This window comes from Drosophila mauritiana, chromosome 2R (genome assembly GCF_004382145.1).
Source record: "Drosophila mauritiana strain mau12 chromosome 2R, ASM438214v1, whole genome shotgun sequence".
Classification (NCBI taxonomy): Eukaryota; Metazoa; Arthropoda; class Insecta; order Diptera; family Drosophilidae; genus Drosophila; species Drosophila mauritiana.
The window spans coordinates 22085913-22110133 of record NC_046668.1 but is presented as its reverse complement, the minus strand read 5'-3'; the positions used below and the strand labels follow the sequence as shown (position 1 = coordinate 22110133).

The window sequence follows — 24221 nt, the reverse complement described above, 5'->3', positions numbered from 1 at the left end:
GCAAAAAAAGGCCACTGCATTGGAATATTAAGAGTTTATTTTGAAATTGATCTGCAATTAAGAATAGTGCTCTCAAATATACTAGACTCACGTACGGTCACTCTAGCTAGCTGACTGGCGTCTAACCTAAAATTAGGCGCGCAGTGTTGTTTTTTTGTCTGCCGGAATTATTGCAAATTGCTGACAATTTCGCAAGGCGGCGTAATATATAGTTGATCTATTAGTTAGTTACTGGAGCAGCAGAAGCGCAGGATGACGGACTCGCTGGAGTACAACGACATAAACGCCGAAGTGCGCGGAGTCTTGGTGAGTTGCAAAAAAACCGGCGTATTTTGGCACATTTCGCCTGACCGAGGTTTTCCATTCCCCTTCGCGCAAAAAGTGTTCCGGACGCCTGAAGATGACCGAGCAGAACATCATCTTCAAGAACACCAAGACCGGCAAGGTGGAGCAGATCTCGGCAGAGGACATAGACCTGATCAACTCGCAGAAGTTCGTGGGCACCTGGGGACTGAGGGTGTTCACCAAAGGCGGGGTGCTCCACCGCTTCACGGGATTCCGCGACAGCGAGCACGAAAAGCTGGGCAAGTTTATCAAGACTGCCTACTCGCAGGAGATGGTCGAGAAGGAGATGTGCGTCAAGGGCTGGAACTGGGGCACCGCCCGATTCATGGGCTCCGTCTTGAGCTTCGACAAGGAGTCGAAGACCATCTTCGAGGTGCCGCTGTCGCACGTTTCGCAGTGCGTGACTGGCAAGAACGAGGTCACCCTGGAGTTCCACCAGAACGACGATGCGCCCGTGGGTCTTCTGGAGATGCGGTTCCACATACCCGCCGTGGAGTCGGCCGAGGAGGATCCGGTGGACAAGTTCCACCAGAACGTTATGAGCAAGGCCTCAGTCATCTCGGCTTCGGGCGAGTCCATCGCCATTTTCAGAGAGATCCAGATCCTTACGCCTCGCGGTCGCTACGACATCAAGATCTTCTCGACCTTCTTCCAGTTGCACGGCAAGACGTTCGACTACAAGATTCCCATGGACTCGGTGCTGCGACTCTTCATGCTGCCCCACAAAGACAGTCGACAGATGTTCTTTGTGCTCTCCTTGGATCCGCCCATCAAGCAGGGACAAACGCGTTACCACTACCTGGTCCTGCTGTTCGCTCCCGATGAGGAGACCACCATTGAGCTGCCCTTTTCGGAGGCCGAGTTGCGCGACAAGTACGAGGGCAAGCTGGAGAAGGAGATCTCCGGGCCGGTGTACGAGGTGATGGGCAAAGTGATGAAGGTGCTGATCGGTCGAAAAATTACCGGACCTGGTAACTTTATCGGACACTCTGGCACGGCTGCAGTGGGTTGCTCGTTCAAGGCTGCAGCTGGATATCTGTATCCCCTGGAGCGAGGATTCATCTATATCCACAAGCCACCGCTGCATATCCGCTTTGAGGAGATTAGTTCTGTGAACTTTGCCCGCAGCGGCGGATCCACGCGATCTTTCGACTTCGAGGTGACGCTCAAGAACGGAACCGTCCACATCTTCTCCTCCATCGAGAAGGAGGAGTATGCCAAGCTCTTCGACTACATCACACAGAAGAAGTTGCATGTCAGCAACATGGGCAAGGACAAGAGCGGCTACAAGGACGTGGACTTTGGCGATTCGGACAACGAGAACGAACCGGATGCCTATCTGGCTCGCCTCAAGGCTGAGGCCAGGGAAAAGGAGGAGGACGACGACGATGGCGACTCGGATGAGGAGTCCACGGATGAGGACTTCAAGCCCAACGAGAACGAGTCCGATGTGGCCGAGGAGTATGACAGCAACGTGGAGAGTGATTCTGACGAAGACAGCGATGCTAGTGGCGGCGGAGGCGACTCCGATGGCGCCAAGAAAAAGAAGGAGAAGAAGTCCGAGAAGAAAGAGAAAAAAGAGAAAAAACACAAGGAGAAAGAGCGAACAGTGAGTAATGTTTGCTTATTAGTATAGCTTATAGTAACATGTTTTAAATGTTTTGTAGAAGAAACCCTCCAAGAAGAAGAAGGACTCTGGCAAACCCAAGCGCGCCACCACCGCTTTCATGCTCTGGCTGAACGACACGCGCGAGAGCATCAAGAGGGAAAATCCAGGCATAAAGGTTACCGAGATCGCCAAGAAGGGTGGCGAGATGTGGAAGGAGCTGAAGGACAAGTCCAAGTGGGAGGATGCGGCAGCCAAGGACAAGCAGCGCTACCACGACGAGATGCGCAACTACAAGCCCGAAGCGGGTGGTGGCAGCGATGATGAGAAGGGTGGAAAGTCCTCCAAGAAGCGCAAGACGGAGCCTTCTCCATCCAAGAAGGCGAATACCTCGGGCAGCGGCTTCAAGAGCAAGGAGTACATATCGGACGACGACTCCACCAGCTCCGACGACGAGAAGGACAACGAGCCTGCCAAGAAGAAGAGCAAGCCCCCATCCGACGGCGATGCCAAGAAGAAAAAGGCCAAGAGCGAGAGCGAACCAGAGGAGAGCGAGGAGGCCAGCAATGCCAGCGATGAGGATGAGGAAGATGAGGCCAGTGATTAGGGCCATAAACACAACAAATCAATTCCATTAACACACACAATGCTCCTCACACACCCATGTCCCAAATCTAGTTTACATTCGCTTAGTTTAGTTAAGTGCTGCCTGTTGGATACAGACCCATACGTTTTTGTTTAATTAAAACTCAACAATTCGAAAGTTCAAGTAATTAAACAGAATTGATAATTGCCCGTAATGATTGATATCTATCGAATTTTGTTTCGCTTGACTGGCTTTTGCCACTTTCGTCAACATTATAATGACACAGTTTGCCAGTTTTTAATGGCTCTCTGGTGAACTTAGTGATGGCCACGTTGACGGAGTTGTTCCTCTTGTTTGGGCTGTGGCCCATTTTGCAGGCAAGTTCGCCCGCAAGCTAAGCTGGCTGGGATTATGTACCGAACATTGGCACACTTCAGGTCCAAGGAGTTGCCAAGTTCACAAACATCGAGTGCCTGAGTGCGGACGAAAACTTTACCACCATTTCCTTGTGCCGATTGTACGCCGTGAAGAGGGATGTCGTCGAAATGAGTCTGCGGGCCAACATCCTGCGATGGCCAAAAGGTCAGGTATCGGTGAGTTCAATAGCTATCTATAGTAGTATATAGTATCCAACAACTAGTATTTAAACAACTTGAAACCTATCCATGCTTAAAACCAATTTATGTTTTGAATTAATGGAATAACTATAACCCCGTTTGGGGTTTCACAAATGATTGTGCTAAGAGACGGCGACGGCTGGCCGGTTGACGCTGCTGACGGACTTCCTGGCCGCTGGTCTCCATCCCCGACTTGGCCAGCAGATCCTCCACCTCGTCATGGAGGTCCTCCAGCTTGGTGGCGGAGGAAATAGCAATGGCATTCTTGAACTTGCGCTGAGCTCGGCGATTAAACATCCTGGGTGACTCCGACGAGACGTCGGTCTGGGACTGGTCCGCCTGCAGGTGTGTGGTAGCCTTCGAAACGCCCACCTGAAGCTCATCAGAGTCGTCGCGGAGGTGCTCTAAGCTGCCAACGGGACTGGAACCACTGGACAGATTTTGGACAGAGACGTTGGCCGAGTCAGAATCCTCGGAAGTCCTGCCTCCAATTCCTTCTCCAGTGGAGTCCTGCAGGGGAGCTGTGCTCGATCTCGACCAGAAGTTGGACACGAGAGGCAGTACGATTTGGCTCTGTGCCACCAGTTGCGTCATTGAGGCGATGGCGTCGCTCAGGAGTTTCTCCTTGCCCCGGTGCAGGAAGTGATCGATCTGCTCCTGCCGCTTGGCCAGCACCGGACGCAGTATGGCGTCGAAAATCCAGACATTGGCGGCCGGAGCGGACAGCACGATCCACAGGACCAGGAGCAACTTGGTGGGCATGTAGAGCGGCAGCCAGGAGAGGAAGACGTCCGCCAGCACCTCGAAGGTGACCAGGAAGGCATACACTATCCAGTACTTGGCCCAGGCCAGGAACTCCTCGTCTCCGCTGTTCAGGGTCTTGTAGGTTTGCCAGGCGGGTCCCATGGTGCCGTAAACAAAGAACAGGAACTGCGAAACAAGGCCAAAGAAACACATATCTAAAATATACGGTGGATACTAGGACTGCCAGAATAAGTGTTCTTTCTTTGGAAAATTCCGAATTTAATGCATGGGTTATAATCGAATTTGGCAGCTTAAGATCGATGTGCGTGTGTATCTATCTATTGTTGAAAAGTGCGTCGATGATCTACTGCCAGTTGTGTGTGAAGTGTAGAACACAGCCTGCTAGCGTATAGTACACCTTAGTATAATGCCAACATGTTTCTCCTTCAGATGCGCATGCAGCTGCTGAAGAAGGCCAGTGGCTACAAGCCCTTCCTATACAATATCTGCCAGTCGGATGTGTGCGAGTATCTGGAGAAGCGGAACCACCCCTTCATAAACATCATCCTGAGCAGTTTCGGGAACAGAACCAATGTGAACAAATGTCCGATTCCAGTGAGTTTGCCTAAGAAATGATTGCATAGCTCGTTACTTCAGTTCTTCTATCGATTACAGCCGGAAATAGTGTTGGAGCACTTCCGGTTTCCCGTCAAGGTTTTGGACATGATGCCCCTGCCCTTCGGGGACTACGGACTCTTCACCACCTTCAGTTTCCACCGAGCGGAGTTGGCCCAGGTTAAGGTGTACTTCACATTAACAGAGTATCGCTAAAGGCACACAAATCACGAGTCGAGTCGAGTATTTGTTATAAACATCAGACGCGGTGCAATAAACCAATTAATAAATTTGCCATAAATTTGTTAACTGGCCGTAAAAGAGCTTTCCGATTTGATTATCCCTTTGTAATTGCAATAAACGGATTTTAATTAAAATTATTAATGCGTGCATTTCATGTGTGTGTAATATGTAAATGGTTCTGACACGTGGGAACCGATTTTACTGAAAAACATGGCTCATTCGGGTAATTTTCGGCCAATCCAAGGTTAGGATCATTGGCTTCTGATTCAGATCGGTTTTCGGTTTTCGGTCGAAATTTCTTTCGCACAATGAGCCAAAAAGTCTTGACCCTGTCCAAAGCCGAGCGCTCGCTCATGACATTTCGGTTGGGCAGGCATTCAAAAAGCCATCAAGAAAAGGTTCCCATACCATTCCCATTCACAGAAATCTCAGCCATTGAAACCGAAACCGAAACCGAAACCCAAATCAATTGTAATTGCGTCTAATAAATGAAATGTTGACGGAAATAACGCAGAGGCATTACGTGTGCGATTGTAAAAGGCAAATTCACAATTACCAGCATGCATGCATAATTAATTTGTGGGTCAATTGCGAAAACTTGAACTTCAATTCAAGTGGCTTTGGCTCCGATCCCCATCTCCGCTGGGGTGTCATCTTTGGCACAACGACAGCCGCATCGCCTAGGAAGTGATTTTTTGTGGGCTTTCGGGATTTGCATAAATGCCGCCAATTAATTTTGTTATGCAAATTAATGGCAAACAATTAGCGATGCGAGACAAAGCCGATTTATTAATTGCACGTCTTATTATTATTATTTTTTTACAAAATATGTAAATGCACCATCTTATTTCGCACTCCGCTTCGTTCTTCGCCTCGTTTTTTTTTCGTGCTCCTCCTTGCTGTCAATGGCAATGCGCGCTTTATCGCTGATTAACCCAAATTTAAATGGAGCTTACCCAGGCAGGCACCCGTTCCTTCCGAGAATTGAGAGGACGCGGCCAAAGGCTAAGGAACTTTGGCCAGGAGCTAATGACTCCGCGACGTGGGTGCAGGCAGCTGATGGAATAACCTCTGAATGCCAATGATTAAGTGCAAGCGGTTGTGAGGTGTTTTAGAATCATGTATGTGTGTTTCAATCTCTTGGGTAAACAAGTTTCCATGCTCTCGTTTATAATAAAGATAGAACACTTTAGTTTGATTGTCTTTTGTCCACAGATCAATAGAGTTTATTATTCCATCTCCTTCCTGATAAGCGAAGCTAACGCTTGTTTCTACATCATCACATGAAATACAGGAAATTAATAAGGCAATAAATGTTATTTAGGTGATTAACCGCCTTATTGCTTCTAGAAGCTGTTTCGACCCCCATCGATAATTTGTTTGCCGAATCAGATCCACGAAATTGAAACAAATTGCTTTACAATGCGCTGACGAATGCGTCACTTACATTGCGGTTGTTATTGCGAATTTGCTGAGTTCGGATTTTGATCAAGATTAATAGTGTGCTAATTGCATTAAGATTGTTGCCAGCGACAGCAGCAGAACAGAATTCCCCAAAAAGCCGCAACACGCGTCCCGACCGTCGCAGCAAGTTCGTTGCTTCAGTCTTTTGTTTTCGCCTGCCCTTCGCCGTTCTCCATTAATCAGCTGCATCGCCGCCAAAGGTCCGTGCAGCGTTCTGCTTAGCTTTCAACAATTGATCGGCCGCAGTTTTGTTCGCCAATTTGTAATAACAATGTGCGCCAATGGCCAACAAATCGCTACTGATCGCTGGATCATCGATTCCTGGCGCCGTTCCATGAATCAATTAACATGCCCGTCCGCTGGCATTGAACTTTTCTAATTGAAGATTAATGGCAGCTGCTGCTCTTCTGTAAACGTCCCAAGAGTGATTCAACGCCAAGGTTCTGGATTATCCGACTTGGTTTTTACTTAGTAACATTTGGAAAGGGCAGGAAAAGAAAATAATGCCAATTAGGCTGTCCTTTCTTTGGACCGGCTGATGTTGGCTTATAGTAGGCCGGACTACTGCTGATCTCCCCATCTTTGGTCGAAATTCTCGATGACATTGTGCATGGAATCCCCGTTCAATTTGTCTGGTTCAGCTGCTCGTAAATGCCGAGGGGAATGACGCATCATAGGGCGCTCTTGCTGATAGCTATGGTCGGCCGTTTCCCTTGCAATCTGCGTCATGAGATTTGACAGTTCTCTTTTCAGGAGACGTTTATTGATCCACGGCTCCGTGATATGCTCATCCTCGCCCCTTGGCAAAATCACTGTCACCAGTGGTGATTGCATAAAGCCGCGAAAGATGTTTCTACTGATTTGCCCGTGCCAGCGAACACCTTTCTCCACGACTGATCCTAGTTTCCCCATAGCGTACGCATCAAGCAGATTGAACAGGTGATTGGTGCTGTAGGGGGCGCTGAACCAGAGGCCCACGGACAGGATGAGCTTGAGACCAGCGTAGAAGGAGAGGCCACCGAGCAGGAAGTCCGTGAGGACTCCGAGTCCCTGCAGCAGTGCATAGATTACCCAATACTTCAGCCAGAGTTCCATGAAGTGTCTCTGGCCTTGTCCAAATGCCCGCAAGCTGCTCCAGCCAGGTAGCAGGGTTCCATAGTATATGTACACCAAGCGCAGCATGCCCGCTGCTTTATGCAAATGTAATGCAGAATGGCAAACAAGCTAAAAAAATAATGTAAGGGGTTGAGTTGATAAGCGTGGAGAGTGTTTTGCGAGTAATTTCGATAGACGTTTAAGTCGAGGAGCTCTTTGACCATTTGCCCGTAATGTAATCGGTGTTCAGCACTGGTTTCCCACCGAAAATGGTTTATAATGATTGAGCTCGCATTCCGAAAAGCGGAGAGACAATCAAATAATTCCTTGTCACTTCCTAGAGTCGACAACAAATCTGTGGCCAGCACTTGGCATCGGCCATCAGTGGTTTGAGCCGGGCTAAGTGCCTGGGGGCTTTGCCCGCGGCTTTCGCAAGACCAGGAGCCAGAAGCCATGGGTATCCGCGTGTGTGCGCCTGTCTTTTGGCCAGCTTTATGCATATTTATAGATTTGTTTGGCCTGTTAGTCGGCCAAACCAAAATAGACCGGAGCGCGGCGGGGAGAAAGAGACCCAGTTTATGGGCCAGATTGTATTAATGGCGGCGCCTTTTGGCCAAAACGGTGCTAGTGAAGCTGGTCCATTGGGCATTCGGTAGTCCGCGCAGCAGTAGCAACTTCAGCTTCGACCTGACATAATGGAAATAATAATATAATCGATTCGGCTACAATTTTGCTCAACTGCTCAACTTGTTCGGCCTGTCTGCCCCTTAGATTTATGAACATTTCTTCGGCTTAAATCGGGACTGTGTTTATCCGCTTCACTTGCTCGATAATCCTCGTTTTATCCCACTTTATAGTTTGCCAAGTAGTTTGTTTGCCCCATTACACAATTTTAATAAACCGAACGGTTTGTTTTACCATTTCGTATGTGTTTCGCAGGCGGACTTGGCTATTTCCAAACAAAGTAGCGTGAAATGTTGAATATTATGCAAATGTTTTATGGCTTTTCTTTGTTTGTCTTTGTAGAAATTATCGGGGGAAGAGTCGCACATAAATATCGAACCAATCTGGGATGGGATGTATATTTAAATGGGTTTCGTTTCGTTTTTTATGTATCATTGACGCCTCGTTAACTGTTTCCATATGGGTTTTGTGGGATAGAGCGGGGATTACAAGCTGGATCCGGCGATCTGTTAACTTTTTTATCGCAGATTCGTACCTCCTCCGCGGTTGCCCAACTCTTGGTTTTTTTGGTTACCGATGCGGGCAGATTGACATTGACCCTTTGACACGGATAAATACCTGTGCATGCATGTGTGTGTGCAGATGCAGATGGGCGGCGAAATATATGTAATTTGATTAATCGACCAGCTGGGGAAGCACATTTTCTTCAATGACCTTTAGTCATTATTTTATTGACCCGAAAAGTGGCGTAGAAAAGGTATTTTTTGTACGGAAAACCATCATTGAGGTAGGTTTCTTTAACCAAATATTGCTTCCGCATAAAAACTACATCACGAATCGAAATGATTGGCTAGCGAAGCTACCAGCGTATTATTGGGGAATCTATAATTTAGGATGAAAACTGGGCGACTCATTCAACCTCTTCGCGCAGGAAAAAAACTCCTTTGGGGTTCAACAATTTAGAGAACAATTGCCAAAAAGCCAAGGAAAATGTGTCAAGCCATATTTAATGCATGCGACGTCAACTCGAATGCGATGCACTGTGAGAAAGTCAGGACAGGATTTGACCAATAAACAGCACAAATTTAAGGTAATGTAAGCAAATGCAAGGTAATTAGCACGAAATCCGCATAAAAGTAATGGGTTCAATTGCCAAAACGAAACCTGTTCGCTGCGCTCGAAGATCGTCGATTGGGGGCAGAGATTTGGGTTGGATTGGGGGTGCCGATAGGTTGGAACTCACAGCCATTAATAGATACCATCTCCAACTGCGACTTAAATGTCGCATGAAGTGCGGCACTCAGATCGCAGATCACAGATCTCCACGGGCTGTTTGCAAATGGCAAATGGGGTCGATATATGCGAATGGCATGGGGAGGATGGTGGGAGGATGGGTCTCGAGATCGCGGATCCCACATCTCGTGTGCCCCCGTTGAGTCATCCGGAGATCGGTTCATTGCCGTTTCACCCAGAGAGCACTCGATTGTCCTGGTTATCATCATCGCCGTCCGCAGCTGCCGGGCTTACGTGGGCGGTTCACTGTGCCCCGGTGTTGGATGTGGAACCCGGCCCATTGAGATCTTCACATCGATCTCTCAATGTGTGACAATTACCTTTTTAATTGGCCCAGTTTGAATGGACCGACTCGATCTTATTTGTATGTGTGCTCATGTGGGAGTCAAATGGTTTTTTTTTATCAATGCGAATACTGCCATTGAACTTGGTGTGAATGAAACGATTTTTTCTAACACTTTTGAAAAATGGTTTTGTTTCCTTTGTCTTGGCTTTGAATGAGCGAAGTGCCGCCTCGATTGGAATTTCGGATTAGAATGCCAAAGTAGGTTAATCATTTAATCGGGTAGAATTTCCAGCCTAAGCCTTCGAAGTTCAGTTGGTCATTGAAATACACGCAGTACCTTTTGTTATCAAAGAATCTTATCGTGAGATCAAACATCATGTCAAATCATTTGAAAAATAGCTCATGCAGCTAATGAGTTTTTGGAACGACTTATCACTGCCACATCTCAACCGTTATGCTCGGATCACGAGTGCTGGTATGAGGCGATTGGTTCTATCAGAACTTTAGTTCCTGTACAAAGTGTCAGCGGTGTCAATGCCCAAATGACACCTTCCTTGCTAATTAATTTAACATTCGACTCGCCAATTAAACAACGTCGAGTGCTTCGGAGTGCCCGTAACATTTTGAATGCGAAGATGCCCGGCTGAAGATTAATTAAAGCGAGTCTTTACAACATTAATCAGTCGGCTTTCATTCCACTCAAAGAGTCATTCAACGGCGAGTGAGTCCGAGTCGGAGTTTTAGTTTATGGCCCAAAGCCACTCGAAAGCTGGCTCAAAGCGAAGCTCGAACTATGGAACGAAAAGTGCAAGTGTTTTATGTTTCGCTTTCGTTGGCCGCAGAGCTTTCAAGGCTTTGGCTTTTGGTTATGATATGGCCAGCAGATCGACTAGCAGCTATAAGTTTTGGCCCAAAGCTCCGCTCTCGTACCGCCGATGGTGCCCTCTCGCTCGGGCAGCCAGCTTTGGATCGGTTTTGGACTCCGTGGAGCGTTCCGAGCGATCGTTAACTTTAGTGTGCGCCGACCTGTTTCCGTAGACGGCCACAAAAAACCGTCAAAGACTTAACCACCGACTCTTTTGGACTTTGATTTCGATTCGAATTCGAGAAACGGTCGCTGAATTAAATTCCCAAAAATTCCCAAGTGACTGTCTGCTGTCAGAAGATATACATATACATGCATTTATGTATCATGTATATCAGGTATATAAGTGCATCGGCAAGATCGTGACGTCAGGGCAGCTCAAAAGTGCAATTCCCCAGCCAAACAAAGCTCAATTTGCGATCCGCCGCCCGCTTCAGCCCGCTTTCGTAATAGCATCGTGCAAAAAAGCCAGTAAAAAAAGTTGATAAAAAAGTGAATCTGCTATCCGGCATCCCGCTCGCACCCACAGCCGAGATCGTACCGCTGCAGTCGACGTCGCCGTCGCCGCCGCCGCGCTCTTCATTGTTTATGTTTTTTTGTGTTCTTCCCCCCAGAAGGCGGGGAAGCAAGTCATAATAATAAAAGCAATGCGGCGAAATTGAGTGAAAAATAAATTTCGTTTACGAAAAATAATCAAAAAATATCGCAGCGAATGAGAGGAAAAAATTCACTGCCAAGCAAATTTCACGCCGTATTTAATCGTCGCTCGCCGACCGCCTCCAGCTTAATCGCTGCTCGTCTTTCTTTCCGCCACGTTCCGCGAATCGCGATCGCGAGTGTTCTGTGCCCCGATTCTGGACAGATAGCTCCGGCTCTAGCCCCAGTAACGGCCACCGATCTAATCCGATCCCGAGTCCGAGTCCCAGCCGCATCCCACCTTCCAGTCGCTCGCCGCGTCGCGTCGTCCAGCACTCGAAACAGATATCCATCCTTAAACTTGAAAAGTCCAACTCGCCAGATAGAAGATAGTGCTGTGTGCCCGCCTAAGAAAGTGCTGAACAAAACTTGAAAACTCCTCGAAAGTACGTTTGGTTCGCCACCCTTGTTTGGCCATTGGAGCAGACAGGAGCAAACTTAGGTGAGGTTCAGCTTAAAAATAATTCAAGTAACTAGAAAGTGGTAAGGGAAGCAACATAAAGTGTTTAACAGTTAATCATTCTAACTATAAATTTCTAAGTCAGCAGAATGAGTGTTCGAAGAACTTATAGATGTAGAAGCACCTCCCAGTTTATTTCCCAGCTGGATTCCAAATCCAAGTAGTCAGCACTTTCGGTCTTCTGCTATCGTAGATCTTTGATTATTACCTCATATACCAAAAAGTGGTTGGGTGGCTCCTACTAATTTGCAGACAAGTTTCGGGCATAATTATTACCACACATGTGAGTTTGGTTTTGAACTTGCTAATTGCGGAATGGAGCCAGAGGAAATGAATGGGAATGCCACATGGGATGTGCGAGATGCCAAGGAGGCGATATGCAGTGCCTCCTGTCCCTGTAAAACGAGATTTCTAGAGCAGGATCTTGGCTCTTGGGCGGGGGACACTATACTATACACTACACTATACTATATGTGCCATATAGCCCACAAAAGCCCACAAAATGGGCTTGTTTCCCAGTTTTAAGTTCAGTTCGAGCGGGTTTTGTTTTATATTTTTGTTTCGCTGAAACAACTTTTCGTGCCGACTTGTTGTTGTCGTTGGAGTAGTTGGTGTAGTTGGTGTAGTTGTTGGTGTGTTGTGGGCTTATTATCCCATTGTTGTTGTGTGTTTTCCGTTGGCTTTTGCGAGCCTCGAACCAATGCGATTTTGTAATATTGCTACAGTTATTATTGCCCGCCACGCTTTGCTCTCCGCATTTCGTAGTGAATTTTAGTGATTTTGCTGCAATTATTGCACTTTTGATTTCAACAAAGAGGGAGAGCGCGAGAGTGCGAGAGAGAGCGAGTGAGAGAGGGGAGAGCTTTGAGCTTTCTGATCGGCCTTTGTTCGATTATAAATCCCATATCCCCACACCCCATGGATTCGCCACTTTCTATGCCATTGATATTCTGCGGAACAACAGCCCTTCTGGGCTTTGTCCAGATTTTCCATAGAGACGATAGCGATCATTCATCAGATTCGGCGTTTGATTCGCTTTCAATTCATCTTGCGTCGAGTGTTTTGTTTCTGGGGATCTTTTCAGCGTTTTCATTGACATCGGCGAAGACGAAACCCGAGTAACCTGTTTGTTTATATTTTTATTTGTGTTGTTTCAGTCGCCCAGCCACTCAGCTTACCAAGTTGTTGTTGCTATTTCAGTTTGTTTAGCATTCATGGAATAGTTTGTCGGGGTAGTCAATGTACTCAGGCTATGTTTTATTTACCCATAAACTGTTTGCCCGTAAAGTGTTACTTAAGTTTAACCTTTTGCGTAGTCATCATTTTGCGAATTTCTTTCATATTTCGCTGGCATTTCATGTAAAATCCTCCTCAGCATTACCTAAGCTACTAATAGGTAAAATATTTATTTTACTTTCAATTAGTGAACAGTTATTATTAATATCCTTCGCGTTTTCTTAACCAAACTTAGTTATTATTTATTAGTTTTTCCTAGCAATATTGCTATATTTATTGAATTTTCCATTTAAAAGCTAAAAGTTTATGATTATGCATTGCCACAAGCGCTAATCAAAAAAATTAACAAAATCCAAATGCAATGGGAATAAAGTTAAAAACCCATGCAAACCATCGCACAAATCGAAGCAAAGTTGAAGTCAAACATTTTAGCCGACGTCTTCTTCAATTTCAATTACAATTTCACTTTCATTTTCATTTTAATGCGGTTTATGGCTTTTCCGACTTCGACCGCAGCGCCGACTGCGACGCCGACGCAGCACGCAATCAGCGCAAGTGCTTGTTGTTGTTTTTGCAGTTTGTGGCAAAGTTGCATGTTGTAACAGCGGCTGAAAAAATCATAACAATTGCAACAAGAGCAGAAGCCAGAAACAACGAAAAACAGGAGCAGCTACTCAGTTCGGAAATGCAACTTTTTACTCTGCTGCTTATTCTTTTGGCAAATATTTCATTTATTTTCTTTGGCTGCCTTTTCGCTTGTCATTGCCCATCTTTAAATTTAATTAGTCTCGCATATTACGTATACGCAGTGGTGTTTTTTTTATTTGCCACCTCTTCCTCGCCTTTGCGCCTTGCAATTTTTCAATATTTGCGCATTTTATAATCTCATAATGGCATTTTGATTATTATTTCGTATGGGGAGGGGAGTCAGATGTAGATAAAATAACTTCAAGCATGTTTTCGGTGATGTATCTGTTTTGCTCGCCCCTCCGCCAGCACATTACGTATACGCACCGGGGGCCAAGTCTTTGTTGTGTGCAGAACCATCGGCGAGATGGTCTTGGCTAACCATCTAATATACATAAATGAATAATATGCTCAGGAACTGATGCTTAAGACAAACATTAGGCGACGGCCCTGAAACCAGTTTGGCAGCCATGATCTTCGATGGATTATGTCAGCGAACCTAGAATTTAAATTGGGCTCATTCAAATATTAGTGTTTGACATTTGGCCCGCACTTTATATCTTTTTGTTCGCCATTAGCCAAATTTGCACAGCTGTTTCTTCAGCTCAACTCGACTTGACGAGCTTTCAACAGCGGACTAGCGACTCAAGGTGCAGGTTCCCAGACCGCATTCATTGTTTTATCATTATAAAACAATGGCCGAGAGATTCGCTCGCCCTTTTCCAGCAGGCACACAAATGCAAAAAGTTCAGGTCACAGACACTTTACGTAATCCCCACCTCCACTTGATGGCTGTCTGCAACTTGCAGCGGAATTGTCGGCGGAGTATCGGGTAAATTTATTATCTCTTGGGCAAAATGTTCGCAGTTGAACTTTGTTATGTCACATTTTGGCCGATTTATGTGTGATCCACTTATTTCTTCTGCGTCTGGCTGGGAAATGGGTTGGCTGCGTCACTCATACGCCCTGCGGTTCCAGTTCTTCTCGCAGCCAATGTCGCTGGCAGACAGACGCGCGATGTGCGGGAAATGGGTTCATTATCAAGCCAAATGGAGTGCTACTGACTCAGGTGCTGACACAGGTTCCCCCAATCCCCGATGCTTATCGGCCAACAGAAGCAGCTGTTTGTCTGACACACCGCTGGCCGAGGAAAGGGAAGAGTGGTGGCCAACAACTGTCAATGTCAATTTAAACTAAAACGCTGACGCCCTCCAAAAAGATCGAGACAACGAGCTTACAACAGAGCCGCGCTCGGCGGGTTGTGTCAGCAAATCATTAAGAAAGCAAGAGTTAAAAGCAAGCCCCAGCCAGCAGCAATACACAAAAAAATTCCCATAAACCGCCCGAAACAGACGCTGACTTTATGGTAAAAGCAAAGGCAGCCAGCCACAAGACCCGTAAAAAACAAGGGGGGTAAAAGAAAAACATATTCGGCCAGGCGGCATAATTATGCGGAAGCTGACAATGCAACTTGCTTTTCGGTTTTTGGCGGCTTTCGGGGGCTTTTGGCACAGTTCCATTCCCACTTCCATTTCCACACACTTTTGGGCCAGCTTCTGTTTGAAGCCGTTCGGTTGACATTTGATGATGCGTATCTTTTTGTTTTGTTTTCTATATACTTTTTCATCGGCCCGTAATTATATAAAAAATATGAACGGGAATTATGCAAGCCGAGTATAAGTCAAAAAACAGTTTTGCCATAGCCGTAACCTTGAGCTGGCTCAGATTTAGATTTATGCATGCCCACATATGGCAAATGATTCGACCCTAATCGGCCTTAATTATGCAAATGATAGACCGAATCGAGTTGCCATCTTGCCTCATAACTGTTTCTCTATTCCAACTGATTTGGTGTGGTGTATTGTAAAATGTGAATCGGAATATCAACCAAAATGTTCGCGGTCACCCAAAAGCCGTGACGTTTTGCTTTTTTACTTGATCACTATTGCTGTAATATGTGCGCTTGAATTTCCTGATAATCTGGCGTGCAGCCAATGCACATTAGTTGCTATTCAGTTAAAACTCTTCAATGCTCTTGATTCACTTTTGTTTTCGGGTGAAAGTCTCGCCGCGAAGGTTGCCAACTGGCACTTTCTGTTAGCATTAGTGCTTTTCTTATGGACTTCTGACGGTCATTACATGGTTGCAAAAGTCGGGTGACCTTTGGCCAATATGGTTTTCATAGTATTTAGAAAATTTTACACTCATTTAAACTTATTTGAAGCTACATATATATACTTACATAGCTACATAATGTGGCTAGCAAGCTTCCTCCTTGTCAAGCTTGTAAGCTCAAGTTCGTGTTCTAAGTCTTTCGTTTTGAACAGCCTTCGTTGTTTACTCAAAACATATATACCATTTTCTCATTTCTGCCTGCCCGCCAGCTGAAATAGGAAAAAGTGAACTTTCCTCGCGCTTACCTACAATTTTCGCCAATCCATGAGCAAGTGTTTTGGGGCATTGGCCTTGGGCTATGTACCACCCATTTTTGGCAATTGCTCAGCCGAACATTTCATTACGATTGATGATGATCGATTCGCCGACGAGACTTTCTTCCACTTGAAGTGGGCCACGGCAGCTCCGATCTTGCAGCACGTTGCATGCAAATTGTGCAAAACCTTTGGGATATAAAATGTCATGCAATTTGTCGTAAATGCCGCTGAGAAGTTGCAACACGGCAACGTGAAGCGGCTGTTGCTGTTGCTGCTGCTGTTGCTGCCTTTGTTGCCGCTGGTCAGTTCTGTTTGTTTTCTTGGTTGGTTTGTCAAAAGGTTTGGATGCGATGGATGCTGTTAGCCCCTCGCCACGCATCGCTGCATCATTATTGACAATTAGCCGCATTCGACGGCGGGCGGATGTGCAACTGCAACTACAACTGCAACGCAAACAGCAATCAGCAGGGCAGCACAAGATTGTTTTGTGCCTCGAGGCTGCTTCTTGGCCTTATGCAATAATTAATTACTCGGCCAGCGGGCCAGAAAACTAGGTTTCTTTCTACAAAACTAAAAGTAAATATTAATTGAAGCAGCAAGCGGCGTTTGAGTTGCAACAACAGATGCTAACTGTACTCGCGTTACAAACACAGTGCCCATTCGAGCATGACCAGGACGGGTTTGTGGGCAGGGAACTAACTAATGGTCATGTGAGGTGGTAAGACCATTATTTGGGAAACAAATACTTAGCATGCTGCCCCATTGCGTGCATATATTGGCAAATGGGATGTGGCTAATAATAATTGATATTTAATATTCGTTTCCCCTTTCGTTTCATTGCAGTTTAAGCATTTTAAGGATTATATTAGCACCCTAGGCGGCCGACGCAGTAAGATGTCCTCACCACTGGTCCTTTTCACAGCGCTCCTCCTGGTCAGCAGCACAATATGCCAGGGCCTGCCAGATGTAAGTACCCGCAGATATGGCCAATGCCAAGTGCAAGAACTCATCAATCAACCGGTGCGATATAAATAACCTTTGGGCTCTTATAATGCCATAAAGCCAGCTGTTAACGGATCAAAAGGGGCAAAAAACGAACAACAAATGGCCGCCAGTCGACGGTTTCATTGTCATTCGCATTGTGCGTAATTAGCATTTCGAGAAATACAAAACATTTTTTGTATATTAATTAAATTACAAAACAGAGCAGAGCGCCGAGCCGAAGAGAGTCGTCGTTAGAAATAAAACATTGGCATTGTGTGTTTGCATTGTGGGCCAGGTTTCTGAGTGCGCCTGTATGGGTGTATCTCATTGACACACAGCACAGCTTTTGTCTCGAGTTTTTGCTTTTCGTTTTCGAGAAAAAGCTTGGCCAGCAAAATTATGGCCAAGGTCGGACGTAAAAAGTTCTTGTAATTATTTCAAGTGAATTTCAGACTGTCCCTCCCTCCGCGTGTTTACTAACTTTTATTTTATTATTCTGCTGTCGTTGGCCATTTGCCAGCCGCCTTCTTTCCTCTTTTCTCTTTCATTGTCACTACCTTTGTTGCGGAGGTTATGGTTATGCTTGGTCGCTTGGTAACTTTGTGATTACAGCAGACGGTGGTTTATTTCGATATTGAACTCCAATTTGAACTCCTAGAGGTACAAGCTTGTGGTTTACTTTGTATTGATTGCAAGCAGTAGGCCCTGACTTTCTGATCCGGAATTCGACTCAAGAATGGTGCGATTCGAGACTAGGGATGGCCGTACGATCCGCGTGAATCTGGCTCTACTCGAGAAATCTTTGGTGATCCGCGAGATGTGCCGCGTTGGCCAGGTCCCAGAGGACGAGGACTTCGTCCTGCCGCTGCACGGCATACTCAGCAATGTCCTGCTGAAGATCCTGCTGTGGGCTGAGTACCACGAGAAGCACGAGGAGCCCGCCTGGGTGGCCAGTAAAGATCCTCTTCCGGCCGCGGAGATTGAGCTGCAGATCTCCGACTGGGACAAGGAGTTCCTGCGCGTGGAGATCGATAGCATTTGCGAAATCATGGAGGGCTCCAACTACTTGGACATCCCTTGGCTCTATAAGCTCTGTGCCCAGAAACTCGTATTCCTCAGCAGACGCGAGCCAGAGTCGCAGTTAAGCGGTTACTTGGAGAAGATCCCACCCCTAGGCGAGTTCCAGGCCCTTTTCAATGAGGAAATTCAAAGTGAATAGGCTGATTTGTAAAAGGAACGTCTGGGTTTAAATTGTCTCTGGGCTGTATTCAAAACTTCTGAAATACAAAGAAACAAACAATATTAATAATAATATTAGTAGCTTTCCGTTTTCGTAACCTATAACAATGAAATATCAAATTCAGCGCGAGAACCCACATTTTTTTGACGTTCCCTTGACATTTTTTGGAACTCTTAAATATAGACCATGATAGTTCGGGCCGATTTTGGAGCAAGTTCGTGTTGGCGGAGACATCGACCCCCTAGCCTTGCCAAAGTGCTGGCATAAAAAAGTGCCCCATAAACGACTTCGTCTCCGTTTTCCACTGCAATTAAAGTTGACACGCTACACCAGCAACAACAAAAACGGCTAAAACAACCAAAGTAGCAACAACTTGACGAGGCCCTTCAAATCCCAGCCGAGCATGAAAAGAGTGATGTAAAAAACGAACTGAAGTTGGTTCATGCAAAACACCGCCAGAATATCGATTCGGATTCGAGTGAGTCAGCAGTCGGCTGGCAGTCTTGTAGGTTTGCATTTTTGCTTTATGTGCTGTCAGAAGTGCAAAGGAATATGAGATATCTAAATGTTTGCGGCCTATCAATTGCCGGCCAAATAAATTAAGCCTTTAATTGTGAAATCCAGAATGGTTCGCCGCACGATTTGTTGTCTTTTCCTGGACTCGTATTTTGTTATTTATTTATTTTTTAGCTACTGATCAGCTCTTTCGCTTTTTGCCTACAGCTGCCTGCTCTGTGTCGCGGTTTGAGATTTGCTTTATTTCTATTTAATCATTTTTGAGTTCGGGTTCTCGGGTCACGTTCTCCCCGCTGTTTTTATATAAATAGTTACTTGTGTGCGTGGCTACAGGAAAATCGGTCGATTGTCAGTGAATGAGTAATTGTCGGTTGTTTAGGAGATTATGCAATCGGAATGGAAACGCATAGACATCGCATAAAAATGCAAAGATCTTAATTGATAAACGATAAATGCAGATATTGCAGAGATTCTTTAAAAGGAGATAAATAAAATGGGTCAATTCCTCTTTAGTATTATTTTGAGACATTGCAATTTAAGTGCACACTTAGCATTCGATCCGCCATATTCACCCATTTGCCAGAAAAACAAATCACTCAGATTTGCCATTCCGATTAGACGCAGCCCATTCCGGAGGTTTCGTAACACCCTGAACTTTTCACACTTTGTTAATCGCTGGCATAAACACAAAATTTCCAAAGGCGAGAGAAGTAAAAACCAGAAAACTTAACGCCGACAGAAGCGGTTGCTAATTTCCGCCGCCTGTCAGCCGAGGCGACAAGGTCAACACACCCAAATATCCAAGGAAATGGATTGAAAAGAGGCGAACGCCGACGAGTTTGCAATTTGCTGGCTGGCTAACCATCCATCCGCAAAAGCCCAAGCGAAGTGCCACACAAATCTTGAAAATCATTTCTTTGTATTTGACTGACTGCGCGAAAGGTCGAGTGACACTCTTTCGAGCGTCTGCCGCTGTTGACTTTGACCGGCTGATAAAAACGCGGGGAAAACAATTGCACAACAAACACTGTTGGCCATAAACAGTGTATTGGCCTCAACCAGAGCCAATTTGAAGCACACTTTTTGCGTTAATATGGCGGCTACACCTTTTACTTTGACTTGACTCTGATTGCACTTGGTCGCCGCCGCCGCCGCCATCGGAGCTAAAGTCGTCGCCATGCCGGTTATAGCGTAGCGCGCACACCGGGCGTATGAGTAATCTCGCACAATTTCAGTAATTGCCCGCGCAGCAGCAGCAGCAGCACCAGCAGCCCCAGTAAAATCCGAATCCAAATCAAGCAGCAACACAGCTAGCCATACAAATTACAAACAGCGCAAATTTCACAACATCCGTCATTGCACTCGGCGAAAACCGAAAATAAAATCAAACTTTGGCTTGGACAAATAGCTGGGTAAACAGCAGCCTAATGGCGATCGAATCGAATGACAACTCGAGCTAGGGCTGGATTTGCTTCGACGGATATCTAGACGCAGTTGATTTTGGTTCTCGAGTTTCTAATGAACTGCAATTTGTGGCGAAATATGATAGTAAATGCTGAAAACCATTTTTGCAATAAGAAGAACGGGTGTCTCTTCAATAAGGAAATTAAATTACCAATTTAATATACGAATAATGACATAAATAATAATTTAATATCAAAAATAATTTGCGCCTTCTAAAAGAACACTTAAAGTCAAGAGTGAGGATTACTTAAATATTATAGACACGAATAATAGCTTCTTAAAATTAAAGACGTAATTATTCCCGCAGCTGGCCAGCTGATTATCTGTAATTAAGTGCTGGCAATTGTCTGCCGAATTTTGTGGAAAACTTACCGCTGCTTTCAACACCTTTTGAGCGGCAATTTGCGATGCCTATCAATGATTTACATAATGTTTGGGCCATTTGGGGACTCTAAGCGGATTTTCCGGCTGTGGGCCCTTGGCAACCCTGGTTCTTTAATCGCCGCTGGTGATCTTGTTCATTGGATGCCGTCTTTTTTGCATAATTCGTAATTGCCGATCGCAGTTTTTTTCTCGCTCATTTGTTTTTAATTGCGATTAATTGGCCACAAGGGCCGCGGAGCTAAGTGTTGATTGCTGTCTGGGTGTGGTCGTTTAACTGGAAGATTTGCATACGGAGAGGCCAAAGAATAATTGCGAGTGCTGCAGGTGCAGAAACTTTCCAAATGTGGCCAGCCGAGAGCCCTAGAGCCGGCGATTGCACTCAACTCCAATTGCACTCGAGTGGCCAACTCGACGGCGCATCGAAAGAGTAGCTGCCTGCGTCTGCGTTTTCCTTTCCCAAGCCTCAGTTTCACTTTCAATGGGGCGACGACGACGCGATGACGGCAAAAGTTGCTCAATGCGACCCCAAACAGCTGGCTCCTGTTGGCTGTGGTCGAAAACACGTTTCAAATGAAAGTAAAAACTCTTTGGCATTGTGCCGAGGCGAGACGAGACGAGCGTCTGAGCGCCAAGAGTCTCGTTTTTCTTCTTCTGGCGTTTGTTCACCTGCCAACCAACTTTCGGCGGGATTTCAATTATAATAGAATTATCATGCCGGCCCCCAACGGCTATGCCCGCCAGTGTCATCTCCGCTCGGCGGCGATCTTAACTGTAAAAGTGAGTCTGGTACTTTGGCCAAGACAACTGGCCATCTTGCTCGCCTTCGTTTTGGTCTGCTTTTCTGATTTCTGCTTCTTTGCGACCGTTTCTTGTACGGCGCTGTCGTCATTTGCAGTGAGTCCATTTCTGACTCACTTTAGGCCATTTTGGGCAAAATAAATGCAAGAAATTTGCCTAAATTGCAGGCCGCTAGCCGGCCAGCATGCCAGCAAGTTCGCTGCCTGAGTCTTTTGTTTTTGCGCTTGCGTCTTAGCCGTTGTTTAAGGAAATTCTACTCCAGCTTTGACCCTGTAACAGATCTTGTTTTTGTGGCCGCTGCTGCTTTGCTGATTGGATTGCAAGTGAGATGCAGATCTGGCAGATAAATAAAACGGAAATGCACTGGATGTACGAAAAAATCCAAAGATTGAGTCATGTAGAATGTCATTTAGAATGGCACGCTGACTGGCACTTTGGGCACTCAAAGCAAAGTAGCTTATGAATGAATTTTAACTACTTCATATACAGAAATACACTCTTATTGGAAATTCCGCAACATTCTTCGGGGCTAAACAAACTGAATAGGGGATTGAATAAGCGCTGACCACAGTCGCAGATTAAAAGCCCATTAATATCAATACGAAATTAATTTGATTTTAATTGAAATTCGCAATTATGGCCAGCACACAATGCGCTTATAAAGAAAAAGTTTACACGCAACTCGGATAAGATTGCTATTCGATATTTATTTCTTTGCTTCTTGTTCGATTCGCCTCGTTTGATTCGGAAATACTTAAACACATGTGTGTCTGCTCACAATAAATAAATCTATCAAACGCCACATTGACCCTGACCCAGTTGGCGAAGATACTCGAAACCCAGCCGATTCGGATTCGGATTCGGATTGTGACTTTGGCTCTGGCTTAGTCGATAATCTCCAGATAGCTCTTGAGGGTCCAATGCAAACAGCAGACACGATCCCAGAGAGAGAGCGCCACCAACGAGGCTTGGCAAACAAACACTCGATTATTGCATTGAATTATTGATAATTTTTCAATTATCCCCTATCCCCTGTACCATTTCCATCTGACAATTGCTACAATTTGTTGTCATTGCCCAGGGCAACTAACCTGAATTCGTTTTCTGTCTCGCTTCTGTCGTTTTCCAGTTGCACAAACAAATGACGCCGGAGCAGCTGCAGTCAGTCTTCCACGTGGACACCCACGACGCAGTGCCCCACTATGAGCTCGTGCAGCTCCAGCACCACGAGAACAACCACAACCGCCGGCGGCGGAGCATCGGCGCGGGGCCAAAGGTCAACGCCGCCCTGCCGCCCCACCACGTGAAAAAGGATCTCAGCAAGAACGCCTACTACAGCGAACTGAAGCACGAGGCCCTCGCCTCGGGCGGCAACCACCTGTTCGCCCCGGAAGTGAGTGCCATCAAGTCGCACAACGTCTCCTTCAGCGCCTTCGGCCAGCACCTGAACCTCTCCCTCCGCGCCACCCAAGGACTCTTCAAGGGCGCGCCCCACCAGCTGCGCATGTGGACCGTGGGCAGCGAGCCCAATGCCACCCACGGCCTTGACCTCCAGGAGATCGCCCACGAGCAGGTGAGTCGTGATTTCTCCTTCTATTCAGCTTAAATACCCTAAAGGGGTTTATAAGGTTGAAACATAATGTGGCCTAGTAAACCAGGATAGCTTATAGCACACCTTCATATCAAAGTAACGTAACTCGCCATCATGCCCAATTTAGTTACTATTACAATCGCGTTTCGTAGTTGATTGGCCCTCTTATTAGTGTCATATATTTTCCTGCCCTAAATTGGCGTTTTGTTGTAAATGTTTTCCTTATAAGTCTTTCTCTTACTGCACTTTCATTGCTTACATCATAACGTAAAAAATGACTATCATGCTTTTTGTTGCGTTTTGCCTTTGTACGTTTTCTGATTTGTTGATTCGCCATACTTCCGCTTGAGGTAGGCAGATATTTTGTTTCAGCTTTTGTCGGACTTTTATATATTGTTTTGTTTGGCTTTGCTTTTATTTACAACACTTCGCGTTGCTATTTTTCAGGCATTTAATTACCTCCTCAGCTGCCTTTGCTTTTATTCGTATCTAATCGGAGTTAATTGGGCACGTGATAAAGAGATTTTCTTTTATTTATATAAGCACTTTTGAGCTCGCATTTAATTACGCTCTTTGTTATCTCTGCTTGTTATGGTGGGCAAGAAAAATAATCACGAACACGTCGGAAAATCATGCTTAAAGTCAAGGACAGGTGGAAATCTGATTAACAGATCGAGGGGTATATATGTATGTAGCAGGCTGAAAGGCTTAACCTTTTCACTTCTTATTTACCATAACGCTGGGCAATTCCCTACACTTCGTGTTGGGATCGAAATCATAACAATTGGCATTAATATTTACTCTGTCCACCCACGAGTTCCCAAAAATTCAGTAAGCCGCGTTGAGCCACGAACGTGACTTTTTGTAATTACTGATAAAGTTCACTTTCTTTTCATGGCTTGTTTGTGTACACTGGTGTAATTCAATTTTCCCATTTACCCATTATTCATGTGGTGGGCGTGTTTCTGGCCTGCGAAGTACAATCAATTGATCGCACTTTAAATTACGAGTCTTATACTCGGCGGATGAGGTAGGGTCTGCGGGGTGGGTGGTTTCTGAACACAGCATAATTTTGAATGCAAGACACCACACTTCGGAAATGAAAGTGAAATGTCATGTCAGGCGACAGCCGAAAAAGAAATGAACCCGGCGACTCGAACTCTTATGTCTTTGGACTTCGCCAACTGCGGAGTTGCTTGTGTTGCCTTTTCTGTGATTTATGTGTGATAATTTCTGTTTTAAGCCAGCCACTGCGAAATGCGGAAAGATTCGTTTGACTTTTCCTTCATT

General features: G+C 45.7%; 6 protein-coding genes across 12 annotated transcripts in view; 4 read left to right on the top strand and 2 right to left on the bottom strand.

Moving 5' to 3' along the window:
• The first annotated feature begins 113 nt into the window (after positions 1-113).
• On the top strand, positions 114-2751 carry LOC117136712 (FACT complex subunit Ssrp1). Its single transcript, XM_033297735.1, has 3 exons — positions 114-306; positions 383-1954; positions 2013-2751. Exons 1-3 carry the CDS (start codon positions 253-255, stop codon positions 2556-2558), a joined length of 2172 nt encoding a protein of 723 aa, XP_033153626.1. The 5' UTR covers positions 114-252; the 3' UTR covers positions 2559-2751.
• A 52-nt stretch (positions 2752-2803) lies between these two features.
• LOC117136714 lies at positions 2804-4850 on the top strand. Of its 2 annotated transcripts, XM_033297738.1 has the most exons (4): positions 2804-2914; positions 2975-3130; positions 4349-4513; positions 4574-4850. In XM_033297738.1, exons 1-4 carry the CDS (start codon positions 2861-2863, stop codon positions 4727-4729), a joined length of 531 nt encoding a protein of 176 aa, XP_033153629.1. In that variant the 5' UTR covers positions 2804-2860; the 3' UTR covers positions 4730-4850. The 2 variants fall into 2 exon arrangements, with proteins under 2 accessions (XP_033153629.1, XP_033153628.1); XM_033297737.1 differs by lacking the exons at positions 2804-2914; positions 2975-3130 and adding an exon at positions 4196-4285.
• LOC117136713 (receptor expression-enhancing protein 2) lies at positions 3198-4255 on the bottom strand. Its single transcript, XM_033297736.1, has one exon. It carries the CDS (start codon positions 4109-4111, stop codon positions 3242-3244), a length of 870 nt encoding a protein of 289 aa, XP_033153627.1. The 5' UTR covers positions 4112-4255; the 3' UTR covers positions 3198-3241.
• A 731-nt stretch (positions 4851-5581) lies between the features above and the next one.
• Positions 5582-7499, bottom strand: LOC117136610. Its single transcript, XM_033297595.1, has 2 exons — positions 5713-7499; positions 5582-5655 (listed from the first exon to the last, which is right to left on the bottom strand). Exon 1 carries the CDS (start codon positions 7400-7402, stop codon positions 6782-6784), a length of 621 nt encoding a protein of 206 aa, XP_033153486.1. The 5' UTR covers positions 7403-7499; the 3' UTR covers positions 5582-5655; positions 5713-6781.
• A 3105-nt stretch (positions 7500-10604) lies between these two features.
• Positions 10605-24221, top strand: part of LOC117135874 (venom metalloproteinase 3) — a 44411-nt gene continuing 30794 nt past the window's right edge. For all 6 annotated transcript variants that reach the window (XM_033296412.1, XM_033296414.1, XM_033296417.1 and 3 more), the window contains exons 1-3: positions 10605-11581; positions 16798-16920; positions 22470-22913. In XM_033296412.1, coding sequence (XP_033152303.1) covers positions 16849-16920; positions 22470-22913 — 516 coding nt within the window. In that variant the 5' untranslated portion in view covers positions 10605-11581; positions 16798-16848. The remainder of the gene's footprint in view (positions 11582-16797; positions 16921-22469; positions 22914-24221) is intronic.
• Positions 17675-18214, top strand: LOC117135875 (E3 ubiquitin ligase complex SCF subunit sconC). Its single transcript, XM_033296419.1, has one exon. The coding sequence runs from the start codon at positions 17675-17677 to the stop codon at positions 18155-18157; it is 483 nt and encodes a 160-aa protein (XP_033152310.1). The 3' UTR covers positions 18158-18214.